Here is a 26,617-nt window from a genome sequence, read left to right as displayed (position 1 = left end):
TTGCTTAGTATGGACTTTATAAGGTGGTAGTACCACAAGAAGAGTTATTCTCCCTTACTAACACTTAATGAATATGGTCTGTTCTTACATAACAACACACAAAACTACAAGTGTTAATAGTGTTAAATTACTCTAAATTAAGTTTTTGTTACTTAGAATGTGTTCCCCATACTAAAGTGACATCTTGATCATTACTAATTCACTAGTAATTAAGTTTTTTTATGTTCCCCCTACTAAAGTGTTACCCTCTCGTGATCTGCTGCTGAAAGTGATGCAGCCGTAACAATGTATCCCTAAACTAAGGTCAGGTCGGTGTAAGGATTGCGACAAACAACTCACACAAGTAACGTCATTGTTCAATAAAGACATAGTTAAAAGCTGTACAACCGCACGACTCCACAGCAGTGTTACGGTGAATTTGCCTTTAATTCAGATGGAACAAGACATTTCCTTTTTAATGATCAGTTGGGAATATTTAGTGGCAATATTCACTAACGCAGAACAAACTTACCAAAGGGCAAAGATGTAAAATATTTAGAATATAAAAGTGGTATTTCTCTTTTAATTTTTTTTTTCATTCGCCCTTCTGGGAAATATATAGCTCGGGATTGACTCTTTGAGGTCATGGCTGAGGACAAAGAGGCTGATGGCGTGTCAGTGATGAAAACAGAGGAAATGGACCACCTACAAACGTCTCCCTGCAATACAAGATGGTCTCGGCAACTGTCGGCCCTTCCACACAAGCTCCTACATCGTCTGATGCCTTTCCAAAGAGAAGGAGTTGAATTTGCCTTATCGAAGAATGGAAGGTAGGCCCTTACCTTCTGTAATGAATTGGCCCATAAAGTGGTTGTGAAGATTTTATTAATCTCAGACTATCCGCCATTTAGTCTGTCTCATCTATATTTAATGTTTTGTTTTGTTTTTTTTGTTTCTTGCATTAGGCTTTGGCATAGTACTTAGATGTGTCTTCTGATGTCTGTTTAATGAAATCTAAATCAAAAGGACAGTTTGTATTTCTATCTCAGGGAATGATAATAGTGGAGGAGTTGTTTTGCAAGGTTTTCTCTCAAATCTACTACCACTACTAGTACTTTCGGCTGCTCCCGTTAGGGGTTGCCACAGCAGATCATCCATCTCCACCTCTCCCTGTCCTCTCTGCATCTTCCTCTGTCACACCAGCACCTGCATGTCCTCCCTAAACCTCCTCTTTGGCCTTCCTCTTTTCCTCTTGCCTAGCAGTGCCATATTCAGCATCCTTCTCCCAATATAACCAGCATCTTTCCTCCACACATCTCCAAACCATCTCAAGCTTCCCTCTCTTGCTTTGTCTCCAAACCGTCCAACCTTAGCTGTCCATCTAATATACTCATTCCTAATCCTGTCCCTCTTCATCACTCCCAACCAAAGTCTTAGCATCTTCAACTCTGCCACCTCCAGCTTCACCTCCTGTCTTTTCATCAGTGCCACTGTGTCTAAACCATATAACATAGCTGATCTCACAACCATCTTGTACACCTTACCTTTAACTCTTGCTGGTATTTGTTGCAAATCACTCCTGACACTCTTCTCCACCCACTCCACCCTGTCTGCACTCTCTTCTTCACCTCTCTTCCACCCTCCCTGTTACTTTGAACAGTTGACCCCAAGTATTTAAACTCATCCACCTTCATCACTTGTACTCCTTGCGTCTTCAGCATTCTGCTGTCCTTCCTCTCGTTCACACATATGTTCACACACCTCTCTCTTTATGCCGTATCTCCTTGTATTTCTTCATCTCTCTGACTATCCAACTTGTTCTTTGCCAACCTCTTCCTCTGTATACTTAGCTGTACTTCCTCATTCCACCACCAAGTCTCCCTGTCTTCCTTCCTCTGTCCAGATGACACACCAAGTACCTTCCTAGCTGTCTCTCTCACTATTTCTGCAGTAGTTGCCCAGCCATCCGGCAACTCTTTACTACCACCCAGTGCCTGTCTTAACGCTTCCCTGTACTCCACACAACAGTCTTCCTTCTTCAACTTTCACATTTTGATCCTTGGTTCTGCCTTCACTCTCTTCCTCTTCTTGGTTTCCAAAGTCATCCTACAGACCACCATCTGATGTTGCCTAGATACATTTTCCCCTTTCACCACCTTGCAGTCTCCAATCCCTTTCAGATCGCACCTCCTGCATAAGATATAGTCCACCTGTGTGCACCTTCCTCCACTCTTATATGTCACCCTATGTTCCTCCCTCTTCTTGAAATAATGTATTCACCACAGCCATTTCCATCCTTTTCTCAAAATATCCACCACCATCTGTCCTTCCACATTCCTCTCCATACCTACCCATCATCTCCTCATGACCTCTGTTCCCTTCACAAACATGCCCATTGAAGTCCGCTCCAATCACTACTTTCTCCTCTTGGGTAAACTCTCCACCATTTCATCCAGCTCGCCCCAGAATTCTTCTTTCTCTTCCATCTCACACCCAACTTTCAGGGCATATGTGCTGATAACATTCATCATCACATCTTCGATTTCCAGCTTCACTCTGCACTGACACTCTGTCTGACATTCTCTTCACCTCGTCTGTGAATGTTCTCATTCATCCAGGTCATGGTTATCCAAAGGAATTGAATCAAGTGCAACTGGACTTGGTATATATCCGTATTGGTATATCTCTTCACCTCCAAAACAGTCTTGATATACTCTTCCATCAGAATTACCCCTACCCCATTTCTCCTCCCACCCGCACCATGGTAGAAGAGTTTGAACCCACCTCTGATGCTCCTGGCCTTACTCCCCCTTCCACCTCATCTCTTGCACACACAGTATATCTACCTTCCTTCTCTTCATCATATCAGCCAGCTCTCTCCCTTTACCAGTCATAGTGCCAACATTCAAAGTTCCAACTCTCACCTCCACACTCCTACCCTTCCTCCTCTCCCACTGCCTCTGGACATGCCTTCCCCCTCTCCTTCTCCTTCGCCCAACAGTAGCATAGTTTCCACTGGCACCCTGCTAGCCAGCAGTATCGGTGGTGCTTGTTGGTAAACCGGGCCTCGACCAATCCGGTATGGAAATCTGATTTATGATCCGCATATTTGATTTGGCAAAGGTTTTACACCAGATGCCCTTCCTGGCGCAACCCCCCCCCCCATTTATCCGGGCTTGGGACCGGCACTAAGAATGCACTGGTTTGTGCATCCTCAGTGGCTGGGTTCTCTCTTAAATAAATTGTGGATATAGTCCCGTGAGTATTAGTTATTTCAGAGTTTCCTCAACTAAGGACAGCTCTGTAGTGTTGTCTTTTAGAAAAAACTTTTTTTTTTTAACTTTTCTTCATGATCGCATCTTAGGATGTACTTGGGTTTCATGTGAAGTCCATAGTGGTAAGAATGAAACAACTTGGGCTAATCAGTTGTTTGGTTAAGTAAATCCAGTTGAGTATACCGAATACAACAGTTATTTTCAATACAGTTTATTTAGCAAGCCCAGCAGCCAGTCACTATTTAGCTGTTATCAGCAAACAGCCAGGCGTAAACCATTCTTCCCACCACTCTTCATTTCATAGTGAACATCCCATCCAATGCATACTTGCTTCTCCTTTCTCTTTCATTGCAAAACATGGACTTAATTGCAATAATTACTTTCTTCCTGTAACTACGTTACACATGTCCCCCAGCTTTACTGTCTTCTTTAAATAGTGTTTAGGCCTGCCGTGGCACTACTTTGAGCTATTTGCATCATTTTCTAATTGTATCCCCCACCCCACCCACCACCACTCACACTACCGTAATTACATATTCATATATTGTAAAGAAATGTCTCTTTTTTTCAAGCTGATTCATTTTGTGAGCTTTTTATACTAGGTTTGGCAGCATGTGACAAAAAAACCTGAAGTACACATGTTTTGATTCTATAAATGACTATTTAAGTTTTTAATTCTCATAGACGCCAGTTTGAAAAGTGAAATTTTCCATTTACAGATCAAATAAGAGTCGCCAAGCCATGTTGACTCTCTGTAGACCAGAATTAGCTGTCAGATGGCGAATGGTTCGCGTTCCAAAATCCCTGTTACATTTCCCTTTTGAAAAAAGGAGTTTTCCACAGAAAAGATGTGTGTTTCCCACCATGTTAAATCACCCATTGATTTTGCTCTATTGTTCAAACGCTGTCTTCAGGTAGTGCTCTTATAAGTTTAAAATTAGTCATTGCTTTCAAGAGCAACGTTGCTAACAAAATAGCTGGTTAGTTGGGTCACTTTCTTGGCAAGTTATGGGCAGTTAGACTCTCGTGGGCAATAACTTCCTTGTGAGTGAATTACTGCTTTAAAATTCATTTGCATGTGGTGTCCTGGTAGCGTAACGGTCTATTCCATTGCCTACTAATACGGAGACCGACAGTTCAAATCCCCCTGTTACCTCCAGCTTGGTCGGGCGTCCCTACAGACACAATTGGCCGTGTCTGCGGGTGGGAAGCCGGAATTTGGGTATGTGTCCTGGTTGCTGCACTAGCACCTCCTCTGGTTGGTCGGGGTGCCTGTTCAGGAGGGCGTGGGAACTGGGGGGAATAGCATGATCCTCCCACACGCTACGTCCCCCTGGCGAAACTCTTCACTGTCAGGTGAAAAGAAGCGGCTGGCGACTCCACATGTATCGGAGGAGGCATGTGGTAGTCTGCAGCCCTCCCTGGATCGGCAGAGGGGGTGGAGCAGAGACCCGGACAGCTTGGAAGAGTGGGGTAATTGGCCAAGTGCAATTGGGGAGAAAAAGGGGGGCAAAAAAAATCATTTGTATGTGCTATTGAATTGAACTCTTAAAAAACAATTGGTAGGGGGGTCTTCCGTGTCAATCGCAGACCTTATTTGAAGCGACTTCATAACACCCGCCATCTTCTAACTACTATGTTACTACAAAATGACGTCAGAATGGGCCACTCTATTCTGCTGGTTTTTCAGTGCATGTAATATGCACTTTAGAGGATCAGACAAGTTTCGTATTGTGTCTCTCAACACAACTTTTTTACTTATCTTAAGTCTGTAATCGTGTCTTGTGTCAGCTCACTTTTAGCAGTGGAGATGAGCCAGACTTTTCTATTTCCTTCTCCTTGACCAATCGATGTAAGCCAGGGTTCTCAGGAAGGTCAGCACAGCGGGAGCACGTCTGAGAGGAGCTACTGTGATGTCGAGCGGCCATATTGATTCAGAAACACCAGGCGGCACTGCTTTGTTACATGAGTAGGTCAGAGGTGAATAGGCTCTTGCAGCACCATGTGGATGGCAAGCCTAGGCAATTGGCAGCCATGTGACAGTAAAAGGGTACTCGATAGAGTGGCTTTACTGCAAGATGCTAGGCACATTTAGCTCTTTAGATACTTAAATAGCAAAACAATATTTGATACTTGAAGCATGATACTTTTCAACTTTGGATATGAAAGGACCCACTGACTTAGGTTTAACAAGTAACTAAATCCTAGACCAGTGGTGCCCAACCATGTTCCTGGAGAGCTACCATCCTTCCGTTTTTCCACTCCAACCCTAATTTAACACACCTGATTCTACTAATTACCTACTGACCAAGACCTTGATTAATTGAATGAGATGTGTTAAATCAGGGTTGGAGTGAAAACCGGCAGGAGGGTAGCTCTCCAGGAGCGGGGTTGGGCACCACTGCTGTGGACCATTTTTAGTAAGGTTGCTGACAGGTTAAAAACAATGTAAATGTTAAAAATATGGCAGGCTGGTCTTGGTACTCTCTGATGTTAGTGTAGCAGGATCTGTTGGATGTAGGTGTGCCAAAGGACCAGCACTGACAGTACTATTGACAATTTTTAGTACTGGCTAATTGCTGAGCTAATGGTGTGCAAGTGACATTCGCTGCTAGACCTTGTTTGTAGTCTAAGAAAATCAGTTGTTCTACTGCAATATCCAAATACGTGTCCAACAGAATCACCACATGCTCTTTCAAATGGATAAAATAATAACCAATAAGTTGCAGATTGCATCTTTTTTTATTTTTTGCATCCTATGATAGCAGTTAGGGATGCACAGATACTGGTATCGGATGTAGGGCCGATTCCAGGCTAAAATTGAGTGTTTTTGTCGGAGATTTACCCAAAACTAAAAGGGGAAAGAAATGACTCTATTTCAATTATTTGCCCATTGACCCCAAGCTAAGTAATTCTACACAATTCGTCAAAAGTATTGGATCAAATCATTACTTGGTCTACTACTACTGCTACTTTCGGCTGCTCCCGTTAGGGGTCGCCACAGCGGATCATCCGTTTCCATCTCTTCCTGTCTTCTGCATCTTCCTCTGTCATACCAGCCACCTGCATGTCCTCCCTCACCATATCCATAAACCTCCTCTTTGGCCTTCCTCTTTTCCTCTTTCCTGGCAGCTCCATATTCAGTATCCTTCTCCCAATATACCCAGCATCTCTCCTTCACACATGTCCAAGCCATCTCAATCTTGCCTCTCTTGCTTTGTCTCCAAACCGTCCAACTTGAGCGGTCCCTCTAATATAATCATTCCTAATCCTGCCCTTCTTCGTCACTCCCAATGAAAATCTTAGTATCTTCAATTCTGCCACCTCCAGCTCCGCCTCCTGTCTTTTCGTCAGTGCCACTGTCTCCAAACCATACAACATAGCTGGTCTCACAACCATCGAATTTCAAATGGATAACATTTTTTATCCATTTGAAATCGAATTTCAAATGCATCTAATTAGTACTCGGTATTGGCTGATATTTAAAGATTCATACTCGGAATCGGTATCAGCAGTGGAAAAAGGGATATCGTGCATCCCCAAGAACAGTTTCCCAACTCCTCCTGCGCACGCTAAATCAGGTGATTGACGGGATGATAGTAATGGATGTAAAAAGGCATTCTTCTCATTAACTGCCTACAACATCTAAAATAGTTTTGTTTTTGGGGCAGCACGGTGGCCCAGTGGTTAGCACTGTCGCCTCAAAGCAAGAAAGTCCTGGGTTCGAACCCTGGGGTTGTCCAACCTTGGGGGATCATTCCAGGTCGTCTTCTGTGTGCAGTTTGCATGTTCTCCCCGTATCTGCAGTGGGTTTTCTCCGAGTGCTCCGGTTTTGTCCACCATCAAAAAGACATGCATGTTAGGGTTAATACTCCTGTCTGTGCCCCTGAGCAAGGCAATGAGAAAAGAGCTGGTCCCCAGGCGCAACATGAAGGTGGCAGCCCACTGCTCCTAGCTACACAGATCACAGCAAGGATGGGTTGGTTTGCAGTAGCTGAATTTTCATTAATAAAGGAAACTTATCTTTTTGACATCAGTTGTGGGTCCTGAAATTTGTTTGTAAGTGTAAGATTTGATCCTGGTGGCCGGCCGCTTTTTCATAGCCTAGAAATGGGATAGTAATTTTTATTTTTTTGGAAAATTGAGTACAGACAGTGATTCAGAGTTAAACAATCCAGCAGTCATCACCATCATCGGTGGTCACTCGGGGATGAGTATGACCATCCTCCCTCTGGGTCCCTCTGGGTCCCTCTGGGTCCTCAGATGGGTGTAGAGGCTGATCCTGGAGCCGCATAATGGGAGGATGCCTGCACATGACAGCTTTTTACATGGAGTGGCTGATGCGCCTAAAGCCACCACACGGTCCTTGGCAGGGGGTGGCCAGAGTCCAATGGCATGGAGAACCAAGACAATTGGGGACCACCCTCTGTTGCAGCCTTCATCCACCTTCACTGCCGTTGTGACCTGGAGACATCTTCCACCAGTTCCGCCATTGAGGTCTTTGTTGGCTCATGCTTCGTCTGGAACCTCCCCCTTGAGCTATCTACCTTGGGTGACCCTACCAGGAGCCAAGCTCCATATGGCATAGGTCTTGGGATCATTGTTACATGCAAGCTTCTCCACCACGGCAAGGTGGCGATGCAGGAGAAGTATAGGAGAAGTAATACAGCAGTGGGTGGTGGGCAATATGGAAAATAGTATGATCACAATAGTCATGCAGAATTTTACACAATATCAATTTATATACATATATCATGATATGTTCTTAAACATGGAAAAATACCATATTTAAGAATCCAGCTGAGGTTCGTCACATTTAATTGTTTGGTGATATAAAGTATATCAAACTAAAAATAGTACTCAAATAATGCTCCCTTCAGTAATACTACTTTTATTTTATCCAAAATCCATCTCTGGGCCCAAAAATATAAATGATCAGGGATTCCAAGAAATATTTTTGGTTCTTCAATTTTTATTTCAGTCCAGCAATGTAGTAGTCCAATGGAATTCTTCAGTTTTCCTTCCACTTCCCTGGTCACACTCCATCCTTAACTTGACAATTATGAAATCAGTTATCTGTAAGTAGAATTGCTTCAGATAAATATAATTGGGTTTAAATTGCTCACAAATCATTGAAAACCCATCACAACAAGCTGGCACATATCCAGTTTTCGATCCATAAAATCTCTCTTCTTAATGTGGAAAAAATGTTAAGTAAGCGGAAACAGCTTCAACAACATCATGGCCTACTTGATTTGAAAATGAACTCAGTCGACCTAGCAATACTGTTTTGTGAACCCACCACCATCGATAGAATCAAAGTAAGCCATTTCCTTCCCTTTGGGTACTCAATAGAGTGGCTTTACTGTGAGATGCTTAGGCACATTTAACTCCTTAAATACTTAAATAGCAAAACAATATTTGATACTTGAAGCATGTTACTTTCCAACGTTGGATATGAAATGATCCACCGACTTAGGTTTAATGACTTACGTTTAATGAGTAATGAGGTTGCTGACATCTACAGGTTAAAAACAATGTAAATGTTAAAAACATGGCAGGCTGGTCTTGGCACTCTCTGATGTTAGCATAGCAAGCTAAATACAGCTGCAGCTAATAACATTAATAATGGATCTGTTGGGTGTAGGTGTGACAGTACTATTGACAATTGTTAGTGCTGGCTCTTTCTGTCTGTCTGTCAGTGCTGATAGGTGTGCTGGTACACCAGTATCAAATGGAAATCTGGGACTTTTCTCCCTTAATAAATCATTGTTGTTGTTTTCATCTAGACCATGGAGTCAGGTTACATGATACTAACTGGCATGGATATATGTGTTCTTAATTTGGATATATGTTTTCTTAGTTTGGTATATGTGTTCTCGTTTTGATATATGTGTTCTTAATTTGGACATACTATGTGTTCTTACTTTGGATATATGTGTCCAAATTTGGATATACGTATGTGTTCTTAGTTTGGATATATGTGTTCTAGTTTGGATATATAAATTTAATTTGGATATATTTGTTCTTAGTTTGGATATATGTGTTCTAGTTTGGATATATGTGTTCTAGTTTGATATATTTGTTCTAGTGTGGATATATATATATGTGTGTTCTTAGTTTAGATATGTGTGCTTATTTTGAATATATGTGTTCTTAGTTTGGGTATAGTATGTGTTCTTAGTTTGGATATACGTGTTCTAGTTTGGTTATGTGTTCTTGGTTTGGATATATGTGTTCTTAGTTTGGATATATGTGTTCTAGTTTGGATATATGTGTTCTTAGTTTGAATATATGTGTTCTAGTTTGGATATATGTGTCCTAGTTTGGATATATGTGTTCTAGTTGGGATATACTATGTGTTTAGTTTGGATATATGTGTTCTTAGTTTGTATATATGGATATATGTGTTCTAGTTTGGATATACATGTTCTTAGTTTGGATATTTGTGTTCTTAGTTTGGATATATGTGTTCTAGTTTGGATATGTGTGTTCTTAGTTTGGATATATGTGTTCTAGTTTGGATATATGTGCTCTTAGTTTGGATATATGTTTTCTAGTTTGGATATGTGTGTTCTTAGTTTGGATATATGTGTTCTAGTTTGGATATATGTGTTCTTAGTTTGTATATATGGATATATGTGTTCTAGTTCGATATATGTGTTCTTAGTTTGGATATATGTGTTCTTAGTTTGGATATATGTGTTCTTATTTTGGATATACGCGTTCTTAGTTTGGATATACGTGTTCTAGTTTGAATGTATGTGTTCTAGTTTGGATATATGTGTTCTTAGTTTGGATATATGTGTTCTAGTTTGGATATATGAGTTTAATTTGGATATATTTATTCTTAGTTTGGATATATTTGTTCTAGTGTGGATATATGTGTTCTTAGTTTAGATATATGTGTTCTTATTGAATATATGTGTTCTTATTTTGGATATATGCGTTCTAGTTGGGATATATATGTGTTCTTAGTGTGGATATATGTGTTCTAGTTTGGTTATGTGTTCTTAGTTTGGATATATGTGTTCTTAGTTTGGATATATGTGTTCTAGTTTGGTTATGTGTTATTAGTTTGGATATATGTGTTCTAGTTTGGATATACGTGTTCTTAGTTTGGATATTTGTGTTCTTAGTTTGGATATATGTGTTCTAGTTTGGATATGTGTGTTCTTAGTTTTGATATATTTGTTCTTATTTTGAATATATGTGTTCTTAGTTTGGATATATGTGTTCTTATTTTGAATATATGTGTTCTAGTTTGGATATATTTGTTCTTAGTTTGAATATGTGTTCTAGTTTGGATATATGTGTTCTTAGTTTGAATATATGTGTTCTAGTTTGGATATATGTGTTCTTAGTTTGGATATATGTGTTCTTAGTTTGGATATATGGATATATGTATTCTAGTTTGATATATGTGTTCTTAGTTTGGACATACGTGTTCTTAGTTTGGATATATGTGTCCTAATTTGGATATACGTATGTGTTCTTATCCAAAGGAGTTGAATCGAGTGCAACTGGACTTGGTATATATATATAGATATGAGTGGCTCTTTTGTGTACCGATGTCCAGCCACGTCCGTCGCCATCGGAGCTGTTGATTTGCATTTGTTTAGCAGCGACAGTCGTTGGGGGTGTTAGTTTCGACTTCATTATTCAGTGGTCATGAGAGTCGCTGGTGCCGTTAGTGACCAACTGTTGTTCTTGGAGGCTAGGCTTCTTGAGTCTCCTGGGTAGAGATGAAAGGATGGCATTGTAAGTGGGAGATAGGTGGTGTCGCAGACCTCCTCCTCTGTTGAGGGATGTTTTTTCCAGGTTCGCTTAGATGGCTTCCTTCACCCCTCTTTCAAACCATCTATCTTCTCTGTCCAAAATGTGTATGTTGCTGTCCTTGAAGGAGTGTGTCTTCTCCTTTAGGTGTAGATAAACTGCTGAGTCTTGTCCTGAGGAGTTTGGCCTTCTGTGTTGGGCCATCCGTTTGTGTAGTGGTTGTTGGGTTTCCCCTATGTATAGGTCAGTGCAATCCTCATTGCATTGTACAGCATACACCAGATTGCTTTTTTGGGTGTGTGGTACATGGTCTTTGGGATGAACCAGTCTTTTTCAGAGTGTGTTTGAAGTATACCGGGATGTGGTGTTTGTTGAAAATTCTCCTGTAGAGCCACTCATATCTATGGCTCTGTTAGCGACAAGCGATGGTAAACATCGGGACACAAAGACCCATGGACATCTATAGCTCTGACAACGACTCCAAGAGGATCAATTCTGAGTCTCATCACCAGCCAGTCAGACTAGCTTGGCCTAGTCAGAAAGGCACGAACTGAGGAAGCTTCTTGGATGAGAGGCGAAACGTCTTCACGGATATATACCAAGTCCAGTTGCACTTGATTCAACTCCTTTGGATAACCATGACCTGGATGAATGAGAACATTCACAGACACGTATGTGTTCTAGTTTGGATATATGCGTTTAATTGGGATATAGTTGTTCTTAGTTTGGATATATGTGTTCTTAGTTTGGATATATGTGTTCTTAGTTTGGATATATGTGTTCTTAGTTTGGATATATGTGTTCCAGTTTGGATGTATGTGTTCTAGTTTGATATATGTGTTCTAGTTTGGATGTATGTGTTCTTAGTTTGGATATATGTGTTCTTAGTTTGGATATGTGTGTTCTAGTTTGGATATATGTGTTCTTAGTTTGTGTATATATATGTGTTCTAGTTTGGATATGTGTGTTCTTAGTTTGGATATATGTGTTCTAGTTTGGTTATGTGTTCTTAGTTTGTATGTGTTCTTAGTTTGGATATATGTGTTCTAGTTTGGATATATGTGTTTAGTTTGGATATATGTGTTCTTAGTTTGGATATATGTGTTCTTAGTTTGGATATATGTGTTCTAGTTTGGATATATGTGTTCTTAGTTTGGATATATGTGTTCTAGTTTAGATATACGTGTTCTTGTAGTTTTTGGATATGGGTTGTTGTCTTTGTGTTGCGTTTCCTGTGTTGCGCAATCCCTAGCTATAACTTGTCATGTTTGTCTTTGCGTTCACCATGGCATGTCACAGGTCGAACCGCTGTTAGAAAACTTAATGGGACCAGAACGCCGAGGTTAGATAGGGGACTGTAAAAAAAAAAAAATCCCAAAAAACTCTTTTTACGGAGGTCAAATCATCAAACCCACATGCTCAACCCGGGAGGTAAGGGAGCCCGTTCCCTGACACTTTTGGGGGCCGGTAATGTTATCGGCGATAACGTTAGAGGGACTTGAAGACTGGGTCAGTGCTGTTGTCACACGCACAACGGCACTGCAGCATCCTCCCAGTCTCAAACCGTCAAGACGACACTCGGGTTATTTAAAGGAGGATGATTAATGTGTTGAGAAATGGCAAGCACCTGCCCCAGCAGCTTCGCTCCCCAATGAGAGCCGTGTGTGTGTGTGTGTGTGTGTGTGTGTGTGTGCGTGTGCGTGTGCGTGTGCATTGTGCTGACTGGACCAGTGTGCTGGCAATTAAAAAAACCACTAGTGGCAAGGTGCACATTAATCATGCTCCGCAGCTAAAAGAGAGAAATGGGGCGGAGATGGCGGTGTGCGAGGGAACAGGAGGCGTAGGGGGGAGGAGGAAGAGGCCGGTGAGGCAGAGGAAGAATAATGAGAGACTGCGTCCGATTCCGAGCCGTTCTCTCAGACCGCTCGGTCGGTAGTCATGTGGAAGAATCTACTTGAAAGGAATGCCATGATAACAGACCCAGTCTCCCCAGGCGGAAGGAACCGGAAGCTTTTATAGCTGAGATTCCTCGGCCTGTGCCCAGGATTGCCCATAAAGGTTCAATGAGTAGGAAGCAGATCCATGACTATGAAAATCCGAGTTGGGAAAGTAAAGAGATGATAAATGACCCCCCCCCCCAAGTCTCTTAACACGTAGTGCCTAGGTGCCATTTAGCATGGCAGCAGCCCTCCACTGTTGTAGTCAGTGACCCAAAGTACCCCCCGTGTGTGGGGGATTCACGTCTGAATGACTGTGCGGTGCCTGTTAAAGTGTGTAGTTATAACTTTATGCTTACCTTTACAGAACAATTTTCTGCAACTCAGAACCCATCTGACGAAGTTCTCTTTGTCTGGTTTTGTTTTCCAGGTGTATGATTGCCGATGAGGTAAAGACACACACACACACACACACACACACACACACACACACACACACACACACACACACACACACACACACACACACACACACACACACCAAGTCCCAAGAAATCTATTTTACAAGAATATGAACCAGGACGTAGCTACACACACATTCCAAAATAATTTGTCAACCCTGTGCAGAATTCCCGTGGGCCTAATCGGTTTTGACAAGAGAATTATTCCCAGACCTTATTACTCTGGGGCCTCACGCCGACTCGCCTGTCATATGTGATTTACCGGCGAGTCGGTGTGAGCTTGACTTGTTTTACCCCCCCCCCGTCTTGCTGAGCGTTTGTATTTGTTCGGTCCAGATGGGTCTCGGGAAGACGGTGCAGGCCATCGCCGTGACCTACGTCTACAGGCAGGAATGGCCTCTCCTGGTGGTGGTGCCCTCGTCCTTGAAGTATCCCTGGATGGAGGAGCTGGAGAGGTGGATCCCCGAGCTGCAGCCCGGTGACATCAACCTGGTGGAAAACAAGAGCCATATCACGTAGGTCAGGGGTCGGCAACGTTTGGGTGTGGCGTGCCACTGAACAAATTTTTAAAAAAATATCGCTGCCAGTTCATTTTCATAAGCTTGTCTGCCTGTCGAGATTCCAGATGCCAAAAGATCTGCGCTACACACACACACACACACACACTTAAATTTTTGTGAAAATGGATGAAGATTACTAGGGCACAAAAGAAAATTGATTCGTGGCGTCCGGGTGGCATGGCGGTCTATTCCGATGCCTACCAACAGGGGGATCGCCGGTTCGAATCCCCGTGTCACCTCCGGCTTGGTCGGGTGTCCCTACAGACACAACTGGCTGTGTCTGCGGGTGGGAAGCCGGATGTGGGTATGTGTCCTGGTTGCTGCACTAGCGCCTCCTCTAGTCGGTCGGGGGCACCTCTTCGGGGGGGAGGGGAACTGGGGGGAATAGCGTGATCCTCCCACGCACTACGTCCCCCCTGGTGAAACTCCTCACTGTCCGGTGAAAAGAAGCGCCTGGTGACTCCACATGTATGGGAGGAGGCATGTGGTAGTCTGCAGCCCTCCCCGGATCAGCAGAGGGGGTGGAGCAGAGAGCGGGACGACTCACACGAGTGGGGTAATTGGCTGGATACAATTGGGGAGAAAAAGGGGGGGGGGGGAAGTCAACAAAAAAACAAAGAAAATTAATTCAATCTCACTGGTCCAGTGCGACCTTTGCTTGCCGCAGTATCTGGGAAGCATGCTGGACGTAGAGCACTACTATTTCCAGCCATACTGTGGTCGGCAGCCACGCTGAACACCGCTGCTTCTTTCAGTGCAGGAGTGTGCTGGTGTCTTGTGTTTTCAGCCGTGTCCGTGCTGCTCCTCGCTACAGTTCTCACTGAAATGGTCATTTATTTGCTCCTGTTGATGATCGCGTCTTTGTTTGGTAACCCATCAAACATGACCTGCGAACTGCTGAGGAAAGCCTCCTTTATTATACGCCCTCCATCGGAGGATGGCTTCCCGTGTTAAGAACTGCACTGCACGACTTTACAGCCACCCTCTGTGGCGTGGTTTTTGGCGGCACACCGGGCTGTAAACACGCCACTTTGCTTCCCATACTGGGCCACTGCCCTCTGGATTGATTCAGCTTTATCGGCCTTATCTCCCCCTCCTCCCCCTCCCCCTTTTTCTCCCCAATTGCACTTGGCTAATTACCCCACTCTGTCTGAGCCGTCCCGGTCTCTGCTCCACCCCCTCTGCCAATCCGGGGAGGGCTGCACACTACCACATGCCTCCGCCCATACATGTGGAGTCACCAGCCGCTTCTTTTCACCTGACAGTGAGGAGTTTCACCAGGGGGACGCAGCGCGTGGGAGGATCACACTATTTCCCCCAGTCCCCCCCCCCCGCCCGAACAGGTGCCCCAACCGACCAGAGGAGGCGTTAGTGCAGCGACCAGGACACATACCCACATCCGGCTTCCCACCTGCAGACACGGCCAATTGTGTCTGTAGGGAAGCCCGACCAAGCCGGAGGTAACACGGGGATTCAAACCGGCGATCCCTGTGTTGCCAGGCAATGGAATAGACCGCCACGCTACCCAGACGCCCGTCAACCTTATCTTTGATGTTGTTCTCGTGCCTTGAATCAAAATGATGTTTTACTCTTGAGGTTCGACCCACAACATTTTTGCAGCAGAGAGTGCACACAGCTCGGCCCTTTCATGAACTAAATCCAAATTCGTTTGTTAAAGACGGCTAAAAGAGTCAAGTCAGTTTTATTTGTATAGCCCAGTATCACAAATTACAAATTTGCCTCGGGGCTTTACAGCAACACAACAGCCTGTCCTTAGACCATCGTATCTAATAAAAACCCTTTATCAGGGAGAAAACTGGAAGAAGCCTCAGGGAGAGCAACAGAGGAGGATCTCCCTCCCAAGACACACAACGTGCAATGATGTTGTGTTTACACAATTTACACAATACAACACTGAAAGAGGATAAACAGAATTGTAATGGAATTGTAAATTATGTGAAGAATATGATGAGGAGGATGCCAAGCAGTGTCCAGGTGGCGACCACCGTCACCATGGAGACCTGGGAGGAGGAAAGAGGGAGACTCACATCACACCATTCGCACACACACACAAGAAGAGAAAGGAGAAGACGTCATTCAGAGAGAGAGAGAAGAGAACAGTTTGTAATACTCTATAATCTATACTCTATAATCTGGTGGGCAGAACAGTGGTTGGTAAATTCGTTGAGACAGAAACCGACCCGCCGTGCAGTACAGGTTGTGAAGCACTCAACTGAAAGGCAACTAATTGCAGGTTAAGGCAAAAAGATGAGTTTTAAGTTTGGATTTACAGGACTCAACAGACTCTGATGGTCTGACGTCAGCAGGCAGGTTATTCCACCAGAACGGGGCCCGATAGGAAAAGGTTCTGCCACCAGCTGACTTCTGTTTAACTTTGGGTGCACACAGGAGCCCTGTAGATGTGAATATTAGACAACCTACTTTTTTTTTTTGCTTCTGCCATCATCAGTTGTTTTTGACATAAAGCAAAAATGAAAGCTGTTGTACCTCCTGCTGTAATGCTGTACTCGTGGGAAGATCGGGTGTGTGAGGGGGGTGATAGATCATATCAATTTTGTGCGCTCTCTTGCTGTCAAAAACAATGGTGAATTTTGAGACCAATTAATTACATCACAATTATTTTGAATTGAATTGTTCATTTAGTTCACCAATGGGCTATGTTTTATTTTATTTTATTTTATTTTTTGGGGGAATTTTCCGCCTTTTTCTACCCAGTTGTACTTAGCCAATTACCCTGTTTTCTCAGCCATCCCGGTCGCTGCTCCACCCCCTCTGCCAATCCGGGGAGGGCTGCAGACTACCACATGCGTCCTCCCATACATGTGGAGTCGCCAGCTGCTTCTTTTCACCTGACAGTGAGGAGTTTCACCAGGGGGACATAGCGCATGGGACGATCACACTATTCCCCCCCAGTTCCCCCTCCCCCCTGAACAAGAGCCCCGACCGACCAGAGGAGGCGCTAGTGCAGCGGCCAGGACACATATCCACATCCGGCTTCCCACCCGCAGACACGGCCAATTGTGTCTGTAGGGATGCCCAACCAAGTCAGAAGTAACACAGGGATTTGAACCGGCGATCCCTGTGTTGGTAGACAACTAGCAAGGTTTCTAATACTCTAATCTACTCTAAAGACAGCATTCAAAACACACATCCTCGTTCTTTGGACTAAACTACGTTTCCAAAGGTGGAAATGAGATCCTGCAAAACTAGTGCAGCAGATTGTTGGACAATACAGAAGCTAATGCACATTCTGGTACATGGAGGTGCTGTGGAAAGACTGTGTGCAGGAGGACACCGGTTTCTCCCATCAGTATAGTATACATCAGGACTTTATTGCTTCAGTCGATATATTAGTCATCAGTCCTGATTGCACATGTACAAAACCCTTGGTGAAATTTTCCTTTAATACGCCTGCATATACGGGCATCCAGGTAGTGTAGTGGTCTATTCTATTGCCGATCAACACGGGGATCACCGGTTCGAATCCCCGTGTTACCCCTGGCTTGGTTGGGTGTCCCTACAGGCACAATTGACTCTGTCTGTGGGTCGGAAGCCGGATATGGGTATGTGTCCAGGTTGCTGCACTAGCACCTCCTCTGGTCGGTCGGGCTGCCTGTTCGGGGGGGGGGACTGGGGGGAATAGCGTGATCCTCCCATGCGCCACATCCCTCTGGCAGTACTCCTCGCTGTCAGGTAAAAAGAAGCGGCTGGCAACTCCACATGTATCAAAGGAGGCATGTGATAGTCTGCAGGGGGTGGAGCAGCAACTGGGACGGCTCAAAAGAGTGAGGTTGTGGGAGTGCTGGAATGAGGAGACGGAGAGGTCGAGTCAATTCTGTTTACTCGCCACACAAAACGACACCGATACGGCACAATCTCTCGTGGCAACCAGCTAACCGCTAGGCTGCTGCAAACATGGCTCCACCCTGGAAAATCTAAGCAGTTCCTACGTCAGCACTCTGAACGTCTGCCTTAAAGGAGCAGCAGCCCCTGGTGAATCTACCCTCAGTTGTGTATCACCACAAGGTAATTGGCCAGGTACAGTGGGGAGAAAGAGGGGGGGAAAATACAATAAATAAATACACTTGCATATACTTGCACATGGTGGCGCAGTTGTTAGTGCGGTTGCCTCACAGCAAGAAGGTTCTGGGTTTGAGCCCCGGGGTAGTCCAACCTTGGGGGTCGTCCTGGGCTGTGCTCTGTGTGGGGTTTGCGTGTTCTCCCCGTGTCTGCGTGGGTTTCCTCCGGGTGCTCCGGTTTCCTCCCACAGTCCAAAGACATGTAGGTCAGGTGAATCGGCCGTACTAAAATTCCTCCTAGGTATGAATGTGTGTGTGTGTGTGGGGGGGGGGGGGCTGTGATGGCCTGGTGGCCTGTCCAAGGTGTCTCCCCGCCTGCTGCCCAATGACAACAGGGATAGGCTCCAGCATCCCCATGACCCTGAGAGTAGGATGAGCGGTTCAGATAAGGTTGATGCTAGATCCAACGGGGTGTAGGCACGGAAGTAGCCGTGATTGGCTGTTGCGTCGGCCAATAGACAGCGCGGAACCTCGAAGCACACTGACTTGAAACACACGATGCACACTGAAACATTTAGCTGGCTAGCTTACAACTGACCTTAACATTGCCAGATCGTACTTTAACGATAGCTAACGTTAACACTTGCTAATTATGGAAATTCAAAAAGAGTTTAAACCCTAACCCTAACCTTAACCCTGACCAACAGCCAATCACGTCTACTTCCGTGTCTACACCCCACTGGATCTTTGCATCAACCTTCAGATAATGGATGGATGGATACTTGCACACAACTTAACAGGAATGGTGGAAACCCCAGCAGTATGATAGATTGAGGCAGGGCAGAGAAATCTCAAAACCTTCAGTCCGTGTCAGGATTTGCTGAGACCAGAGTTTGACCGCACAGATTCACATGTTACGGTACTGCTGCGTCCGAAATGATGACCTACAACCTCAACCGGCAGCTGAGCAAATGCATTAACTGCTCCATTTGAACATCATGAGTGGGTTAGTGGTGATTTGAGTGTGTGACGTTGGTTTAGTAGGCTGTACAGATCAGCATATAGAGCCCTGGAAATAGTCTATTTATATCCATTTTTGGTAACACTTTCTATGAAGCTTGCATCTATAATGCCCTATAAGCATCTATTGCATCTATAATGCCCATACTTTGCTATAATGTGTATTACAATGACTAATGGCTATGGCTGAAGACTAAAATAGCACTCAAGTCTCATTATGCATCTCTACAAAACTTCAGCACAACAAGTTGGCTGTGATGCATTATGACATTTGACAGATAAACAGGCTAATGATGGCATGTTTATAATGCATAAATCCGTTTTAAATTGACATAATGTATCATAAAGGTGGTTATGAGGTGTTGTGAGGGCATATACATGGTTATAATAAATCTTACAATGATTTATAGCTACACTTATAGGGTGTTATAGATGCTTATAGGGCGGTATAGATGCAAGCTTCATAGAACGTGTTACCCAGTTTTTCAACTTTCTCTAGGTTAATTTTCCCCCTCAGTCAAAGGAAGTTCATATATTTGACGTGGGGGGGGGGGGCAGGATTAAGAAAAATCCAACTTCACGTCACAGATGAGGTGTGAAGAGGTTGAGAAGAACTTCTGGGGGAAACTTGTTCCTGACAAGGATGTGTTGATGGCTGAAAGGGGAAAGAGAAGTGCTCGGCACCTCTTGTCAGTGTTCTAGACACTCCCCCCCCCCCCCTTTCACATGAATGGCGCGTTTGTTTTATTTTAGCCAGCGTGGTAAAGGCGAAGACTTACAGGCTGTCAGGTGACGAGAGTGTCGTTGAGATTTCTTTGAGAGCCCCGTTGAGTTGTGAGAACTCAAATATGAGCTCTGGGGTGTTTGGTTCTGGGTGTGTGCATGTTTCTTAATGTCCATAAGTGTGTTAGGGCTGCATCTGGACTGGACAAGTACACAAAAAAAAAGAAATTGTGTATTTATTTTAAAGATTGTTGGAGAAAAAAGGTGTTTGTCAGTTTCTTTTGCCACATAGCGCTGTGCAGAACTCCCGACCTTATAAATGTAGCTGGGGCGTCCGGGTGGCATAGCGGTCTGTTCCGTTGACATCCAACATGGGGATCAACAGTTTGAATCCCAGTGTTGCCTCCAGCTTGGTCGGGCATCCCTGTAGACACAATTGTCCGTGTCTGCGGGTGGGAAGCCGGATGTGGGTATGCGTACTGGTCGCTGCACTAGCGCCTCCTCTGGTCGGTTGGTCACCCTACACCCTACCGTCCTCCTCCGAGACACTTTTGGAGACTTCGAGAAAGTGTGGATCAGGGGGGTGTGAGGTTGGTCCCCGGGCACAGCATGAAGGCGGTAGCTCACTGCTGCTAGTGACACAGATCACAGCTAGGATGAGTTAATCCGCAAAGGGGATTAATAAAATAAACTTAATTAATTAATTCATCATGCAAGATGTTGAATGCATCTAACATAGCGTACTTATGTTTGTGTGTGTGACTCCACTCCCCCAGGGGCATCAGCAGCAGCAAGGTGACGGTCTTGGGTTACGGCCTGCTCACCACGGACGCACGCTCTCTGGTCGAGGCTCTCAACAGGCAGAGATTTGCCGTGGTTGTGGTGGACGAGTCTCACTATCTCAAGTCCAGGAACACAGCACGCACCAAGAACCTAGTCCCCATCCTCCAGAGCGCCAAGCGGGTCATCCTGCTCACGGGTACCCCTGCCCTGGGCCGACCTGAAGAGGTAATTCTTGTAATGATAATGATAATAATGATAATGAATTAAAACAAAGTAAAACAATACAGGAAAATAAACATCATTATCACAAGTTAGCCATTTTCTTACTATGTGTTCACACTTAATATGACACCAAATATTGAAGCAATGCAAAACAGAAGTAGCGTGGTGCCACAAATCACTTCTTTGCTCTGGGATGTGTAACGGTTGAGAGAGCAACGCTTTCGGTCATTTCATTTGTAGCCAAGAGGCAATAACCAATCACCTTAAACTTGGGGACTATAAAGCCACACCCACCTCTTAAGATCTGGTCAAGATGTAGGTCACACTGATGGTTGCCATGTGCTCCTTCCTGGAGTTATTTATGTTATATTTGTGATATTATGCAGCATATATATATCCATCCATTTCCATTTATTATCTGAACCACTTATCCTGCTCTCAGGGTTGTGGGGATGCTGGAGCCCATCCCAGCAGTCAAAACTGAACCCGGGTATTACAGAAGCATCACCAAACAAATACAACTGACTCCAGCGGTCTAGACAGAAGCCCTCCCCCACCCCCAGAGTGGACTAATTGGTCCATGCTCTAATTGGCCTGTATGGGCCAATTAGTCCACTCTGCAGCCTACTGAGTTCTTTATGCTGTGGGAACAGAGGAGGAACCTGTGCCTTATAAATGGTGGGCGCAGGAGGCTCCGTAAGACTATCAAGTCTGATAGATGAGATGGAGCGAGCCCGTGTAGTATTTTATACATGGATAGAGAACCGTTGAAGGGAGGCTTTGATGGGTGTGATGTGGTTAAACTTTGTAGTTTTACTGAGACCATCTAATTGCTGCATGCTATACCATCTGGACGTTCTTGATGCTAGTGTGTGGCGGGATGGAGAAAAGGACTCTTCAGTAATCTGGTCTAAATGAAACGTACACATGAACAAGGGTCTCATCAGATTTTGTTTCAAAGATGGAAAAAAGCAGTGTTGGGGATTTCTCTCATGGTTAAGTCAAAAGAGAGAGTCGGCTTGAAAACAGCACCCGGAACCAAGAAACACACCGTTCTTAAGAGTTATCATTACTTTCTCAAACGAACGTCTCACTGGACTAACAACCAGCGTCTCTGTTTTGTCGAGAGACAAGCATATCTCAGAATGTCTAAATTAGGGGTGATTATAAGACTTCATGGGTACATACGGTGTCATCTGCAAAGAAATGGAAAATGACTCCCAAGTGTAAATATATAATACATTTATTTAGCACTTTTCTAGACACAAAGCGCTTCACGGTTAAGGGGGTAACCCACATCAACCACCACCAATGTGTAGCGCCACCTGGGTGATGCATGGCAGCCATTTTGTGCCAGAACCCTCACCACACATCAGCTTGATGATTAGGTGGCCAGATGGAGAGAGCCAGGTTGGGAATTTTGCCAGGACACCAGGGAACCCCCTACTGTTTGAGATAAGAGCCATGGGATCTTTACTGACCACAGTGAGTCAGGACCTCGGTTTGAAGTCTCATCCGAAGCACGGCGTCTCCTAAAGCACAGTGTCCCCGTCACTGCACTGAGGTATTGGCATTTGATCTTTGTTGTTTTTATTAGGACCAGAGGGAAGACTGCCCCCTACATGCCCACCAACACCACTTCCAGCAGCAACTCATTTTCCCAGGAGGTCTCCCATCCAAGTACTAGCCAAGCCCACACCTGCTTAGCTTCCGTCAGTTGGCAGAGCCAGGGTACATGTTGGTATGGCTGCCAGCATGTGGCGTGGCATGGCATATATCAGAATCAGAATACTTTATTCATCCCTGAGGGGAATGGGCCACAGTATACCGTAGCATATTTAGTGCTAACATCACCATAAAAGACACATTGTTCTCTCAGATAAATAAGACTTAAGCCAAGAAAGAGCCGATACAGACTTGCATGCACACTTCTCAAGGCGATTGTAAGAGTGTGCGTGGTCAGCAGTGTCGAAGGCTGTGTGTGCGAAGATCAAGCTGCAGTAACGATGATGAGAAATCAGAATTGACTTCAAGCAGAATGTCCTTCACCACCTTTGTGAACTATGTATGTATTTACAAGAGACAGATTCACCTTGAGATATTGTGCGCTTCTGCATCACATTGTATATTTTTGAGTAGTCAAGTTGCTATTGGGGTTTGAAAAGTTGCCAAATCTAGTAATGATGTCACCAAGTTGGAAGCGGTAACTGGAGGCAGGACTCTGCTGGAGGATCCACAGTAGGATCTGTCTGACGTGTTCTCACAGAGGGCTGAACACTGAGTTGCTGGTGGTTTGGGCATCTGATTAGGATGCCTCCTGGGCGCCCTCCTGTGGAGGTTTTCCAGGCATGCTGAGCTGGGAGGAGACCCTGGGGTAGACCCAAAACTCGCTGGAGGGACTACATGTCCAATCTGGCCTGGGAATGCCTTGGGATCCCCCAGGAGGAGCCGGAGGGCGTTGCTGGGGAGAGGGACGTCTGGAGTGCCCTACTTAGCTTGCTGCCACCGCGACCCGACCCCAGAGAAGACGAGATGTGATGAGATGAGATTTGAAGTTGTTAAACGTTTTAGGCAAATGATGTAGCATGATCAATTGTTAAATGTAATTTTCTGGGGCGTCCGGGTAACGTGGCGGACTATTTGGTTGCCTACCAACACAGGGATTGCCAGTTCCAATCCCCGTGTTACCTCCGGCTTGTGGGCGTCCCAACAAACACAATTGGCTGTGTCTGTGGGTGGGAAGCCAGATGTGGGTGTGTGTCCTGGTCGCTGCACTAGCGCCTCCTCTGGTCAGTCGGGGCGCCTGTTTGGGGGGGAGGACTGGGGGGAATAGTGTGATCCTCCCACACACTACATCCCCCTGGTGAAACTCCTCACTGTCAGGTGAAAAGAAGTGGCTGGGGACTCCACATGTATGGGAGGAGGCATGTGGTAGTCTGCGGCCCTCCCCGGATCAGCAGAGGGGGTGGAGCAGTGACCGAGACAGCTTGGAAGAGTGGGGTAATTGGCCGGACACAATTGGAGAGGAAAAGTGTGTGTGTGTGTGTGGGGGGGGGGGGGGGGGTTATTTTCTTTGTTTTGATTTTCAAGCCTGTCGAGACTCACTGAACATGTTCCAACTTTAGAGCCTTGCTAGTTTTTATTTTCTCAGTTCTTCTTCCTTTCTTACACATCCTGTCACACCACCACCCTCACTTTGCACTGCCTCTCTCTCCCTCACACTTCCATCGCCTCAAATATTTGTATTGTCTCGGTCTCACACACACACACAAACACACCCCGCCTCTGTCTAGCTCCACCTCTCTCTTTGTTGTACAGTGTGGTGTTTCTCTTGCGGCCCATGCCTCGTCTCTCTCTGTTAATAGACTCGGGACTCTACTGAGAGTCATCTGGCAGTCAGACCTCTCAGAGTCCTCCTGTCTACCTGAAGGAACGCGTGTCCAGTTTGTTAGTCAGCTCAGTCAGACATTGATCCGGATAGGCGAGCGGCGTTCATTAAAGGATGCTCGTCCTGCAGCAGAACCGGCAGTCAGATGAAAGCTGTCAGTTCACTTGCTCTGAACTGGGAAAAACAACAATTTGGTGTTGTATTACCTGGAACCCGTGTAATTTATGGTATGTAGAAATTGAGACAAAATTTAACATATCCAGGTAAGAAAACCCTCCAGAAAAGCAGTGCAGTAAGATATTCCCAGAGGCAGTGCAGTAAGATACTCCCAGTGGCAGTGTAGTAAGATATTCCCAGAGGCAGTGCAGTAAGATATTCCCAGAGGCAGTGCAGTAAAATATTCCCAGAGGCAGTGTAGTAAGATATTCCCAGAGGCGGTGTAGTAAGATATTCCCAGAGGCGGTGCAGTAAAATATTCCCAGAGGCAGTGCAGTAAGATATTCCCAGAGGCGGTGTAGTAAGATATTCCAAGAGGCAGTGTAGTAAGATATTCCCAGAGATGGTGTAGTAAGATATTCCAAGAGGTGGTGCAGTAAGATATTCTCAGAGGCAGTGCAGTAAGATATTCCCAGAGGCGGTGTAGTAAGATATTCCCAGAGGCGGTATAGTAAGATATTCCCAGAGGTGGTGTTGTAAGATATTCCCAGAGGCAGTGTAGTAAAATATTCCAAGAGGCAAGTGTACTAAGATATTCCCAGAGGAAGATCCTGAAACGAGATGAAATCACTAAATTATGTGAGACCGGAAATCTTGACACGAGATGAATTGCATTGATTTTAAAATATTCTCTGTAATTTGAAACATAACTTGTTAGGTTTAGCTGTGCCGTTATTCGACAAAACCGCTGCTGTTGATGATGATGAAGATGATGATGATGATAATGAGACAAAACCACTTAAAGCAGTTCTTCCCAAACAGCTTTTATATTTTACTCCTAAAAATGCTCTTTTTAAAATGAAATTAGTTAACGCAAGGTAAATATTCTTCATTTATGGTCATTTGGGATGTCCGGGTAGCATAGCGTTCTATTCTGTTGCCTACCAACACAGGGATCGCATGTTTGAATCCCCGTGTTACCTCTGGCTTGGTCGGGCGTCCCTACAGACACAATTGGCCGTGTGTGTGGGTGAGATGTGGGTATGTCAGGAATCAGGAACAATTTATTGTCGTTTCTTACATGTACCTGTGTCCACAAAGAAGCAAAATTTCACTTCCCGCAGTGCAACACAAAAGACAAAAACACAAATCCAAAATTTCCCAAAAACGACACCACCAAAAACATACAAAAACAGACAGAACAAAGCAACAAAAACACACACAGAAACAGTTAACAACACAGTTCATCAGTGTAACACAGTCTAAAAAATTCTTCTGTCAAGGAGAAGGAACGCCAGCCAGGATGGCTGTCGGACCTGCCGGTCTGCATGGGCTAGCAGTTAGCTTAGCCTGCCCCGCTTCCGCATCCTGTCAGACCGCCCTCGGTGTTTCCTCTTCGGGTGTAGCTCCCGGCAGGGCTGTGGTCCTTGGGCCCACAGGACACGGCAGACCAGGCTCCCTCAGCCGATCCAGCGCCAGCTCTCCAGCCAGACACCTTCGACACACCTCCCTGCACTCCTCACGACGACACAGACTCAGACAAAAACACTGCACAGTCGACACTAGGCGAGGCCACTGCCTCTGTGTTTCCTCTTCAGGCGCAGGTCCAGGCAGGGCCGTGGTCCCTGGGCCCACAGGACACGGCAGACGAAGCTCTCTCAGCCGATACAATGCCAGCTCTCCCAGCCATTAGACGGGGAAAAAAAATCGACGATCAAAATAAAAACTTGACACGATGACACAGACTTGGATGTGGACCAAGACACTGCATAGTTGTTACTGGGTGAGGCCGCCGCAAACGTGCGTTCGCGCCGCCATGTTCTCACACCTCCACACGTCACATATGTGTCCTTGTCGCGACACTAGCGCCTCCTCTGGTCGATCAGGCGCCTGTTCCCCTTGGTGAAACTCCTCACTGCCAGGGGAAAAGAAGCGGCTGGTGACTCCACATGTATGAGAGGAAGCATGTGGTAGTCTGCAGCCCTCCCCGGATCAGCAGAGGGGGTGGAGCAGAGACCGAGACGGCTCGGAAGAGTGGGGTAATTGGGCCGGATACAATCTGGGAGAAAAGGCGGGGGGGGGGGGTCCAAAAAATGTGTTATAGGTAGCGGGACAGATATGAAAACGATGCCTGGTCGCAACAATATGAATATGCATTATGTGCATTATGCATTATGGTAATGAAAGGCATCGATGGAAAGCTGGGTTGCATTACAGCCTTCAAAGAAATGTAGATCCTTTGATCCCTTTGATACCTACCAAAAAAAAAAAAACAGTTTTCAGTTGAGGCAACAATG

General features: G+C 45.1%; 1 protein-coding gene across 1 annotated transcript in view; it reads left to right on the top strand.

The window, feature by feature from the left end:
- Nucleotides 1-26,617, top strand: part of zranb3 (zinc finger, RAN-binding domain containing 3) — an 81,491-nt gene that overhangs the window by 2,609 nt on the left and 52,265 nt on the right. Inside the window, exons 2-5 of the mRNA XM_056301518.1 lie at nt 602-809; nt 13,398-13,416; nt 13,765-13,943; nt 20,548-20,779. Of these exons, the coding sequence (XP_056157493.1) occupies nt 625-809; nt 13,398-13,416; nt 13,765-13,943; nt 20,548-20,779 (615 nt within the window). The 5' untranslated portion in view covers nt 602-624. The remainder of the gene's footprint in view (nt 1-601; nt 810-13,397; nt 13,417-13,764; nt 13,944-20,547; nt 20,780-26,617) is intronic.

This window comes from Lampris incognitus, chromosome 21 (assembly GCF_029633865.1).
Source record: "Lampris incognitus isolate fLamInc1 chromosome 21, fLamInc1.hap2, whole genome shotgun sequence".
Classification (NCBI taxonomy): Eukaryota; Metazoa; Chordata; class Actinopteri; order Lampriformes; family Lampridae; genus Lampris; species Lampris incognitus.
Note: the sequence above shows the minus strand (reverse complement) of the source record. Positions and strands in the feature narration are given on the sequence as shown.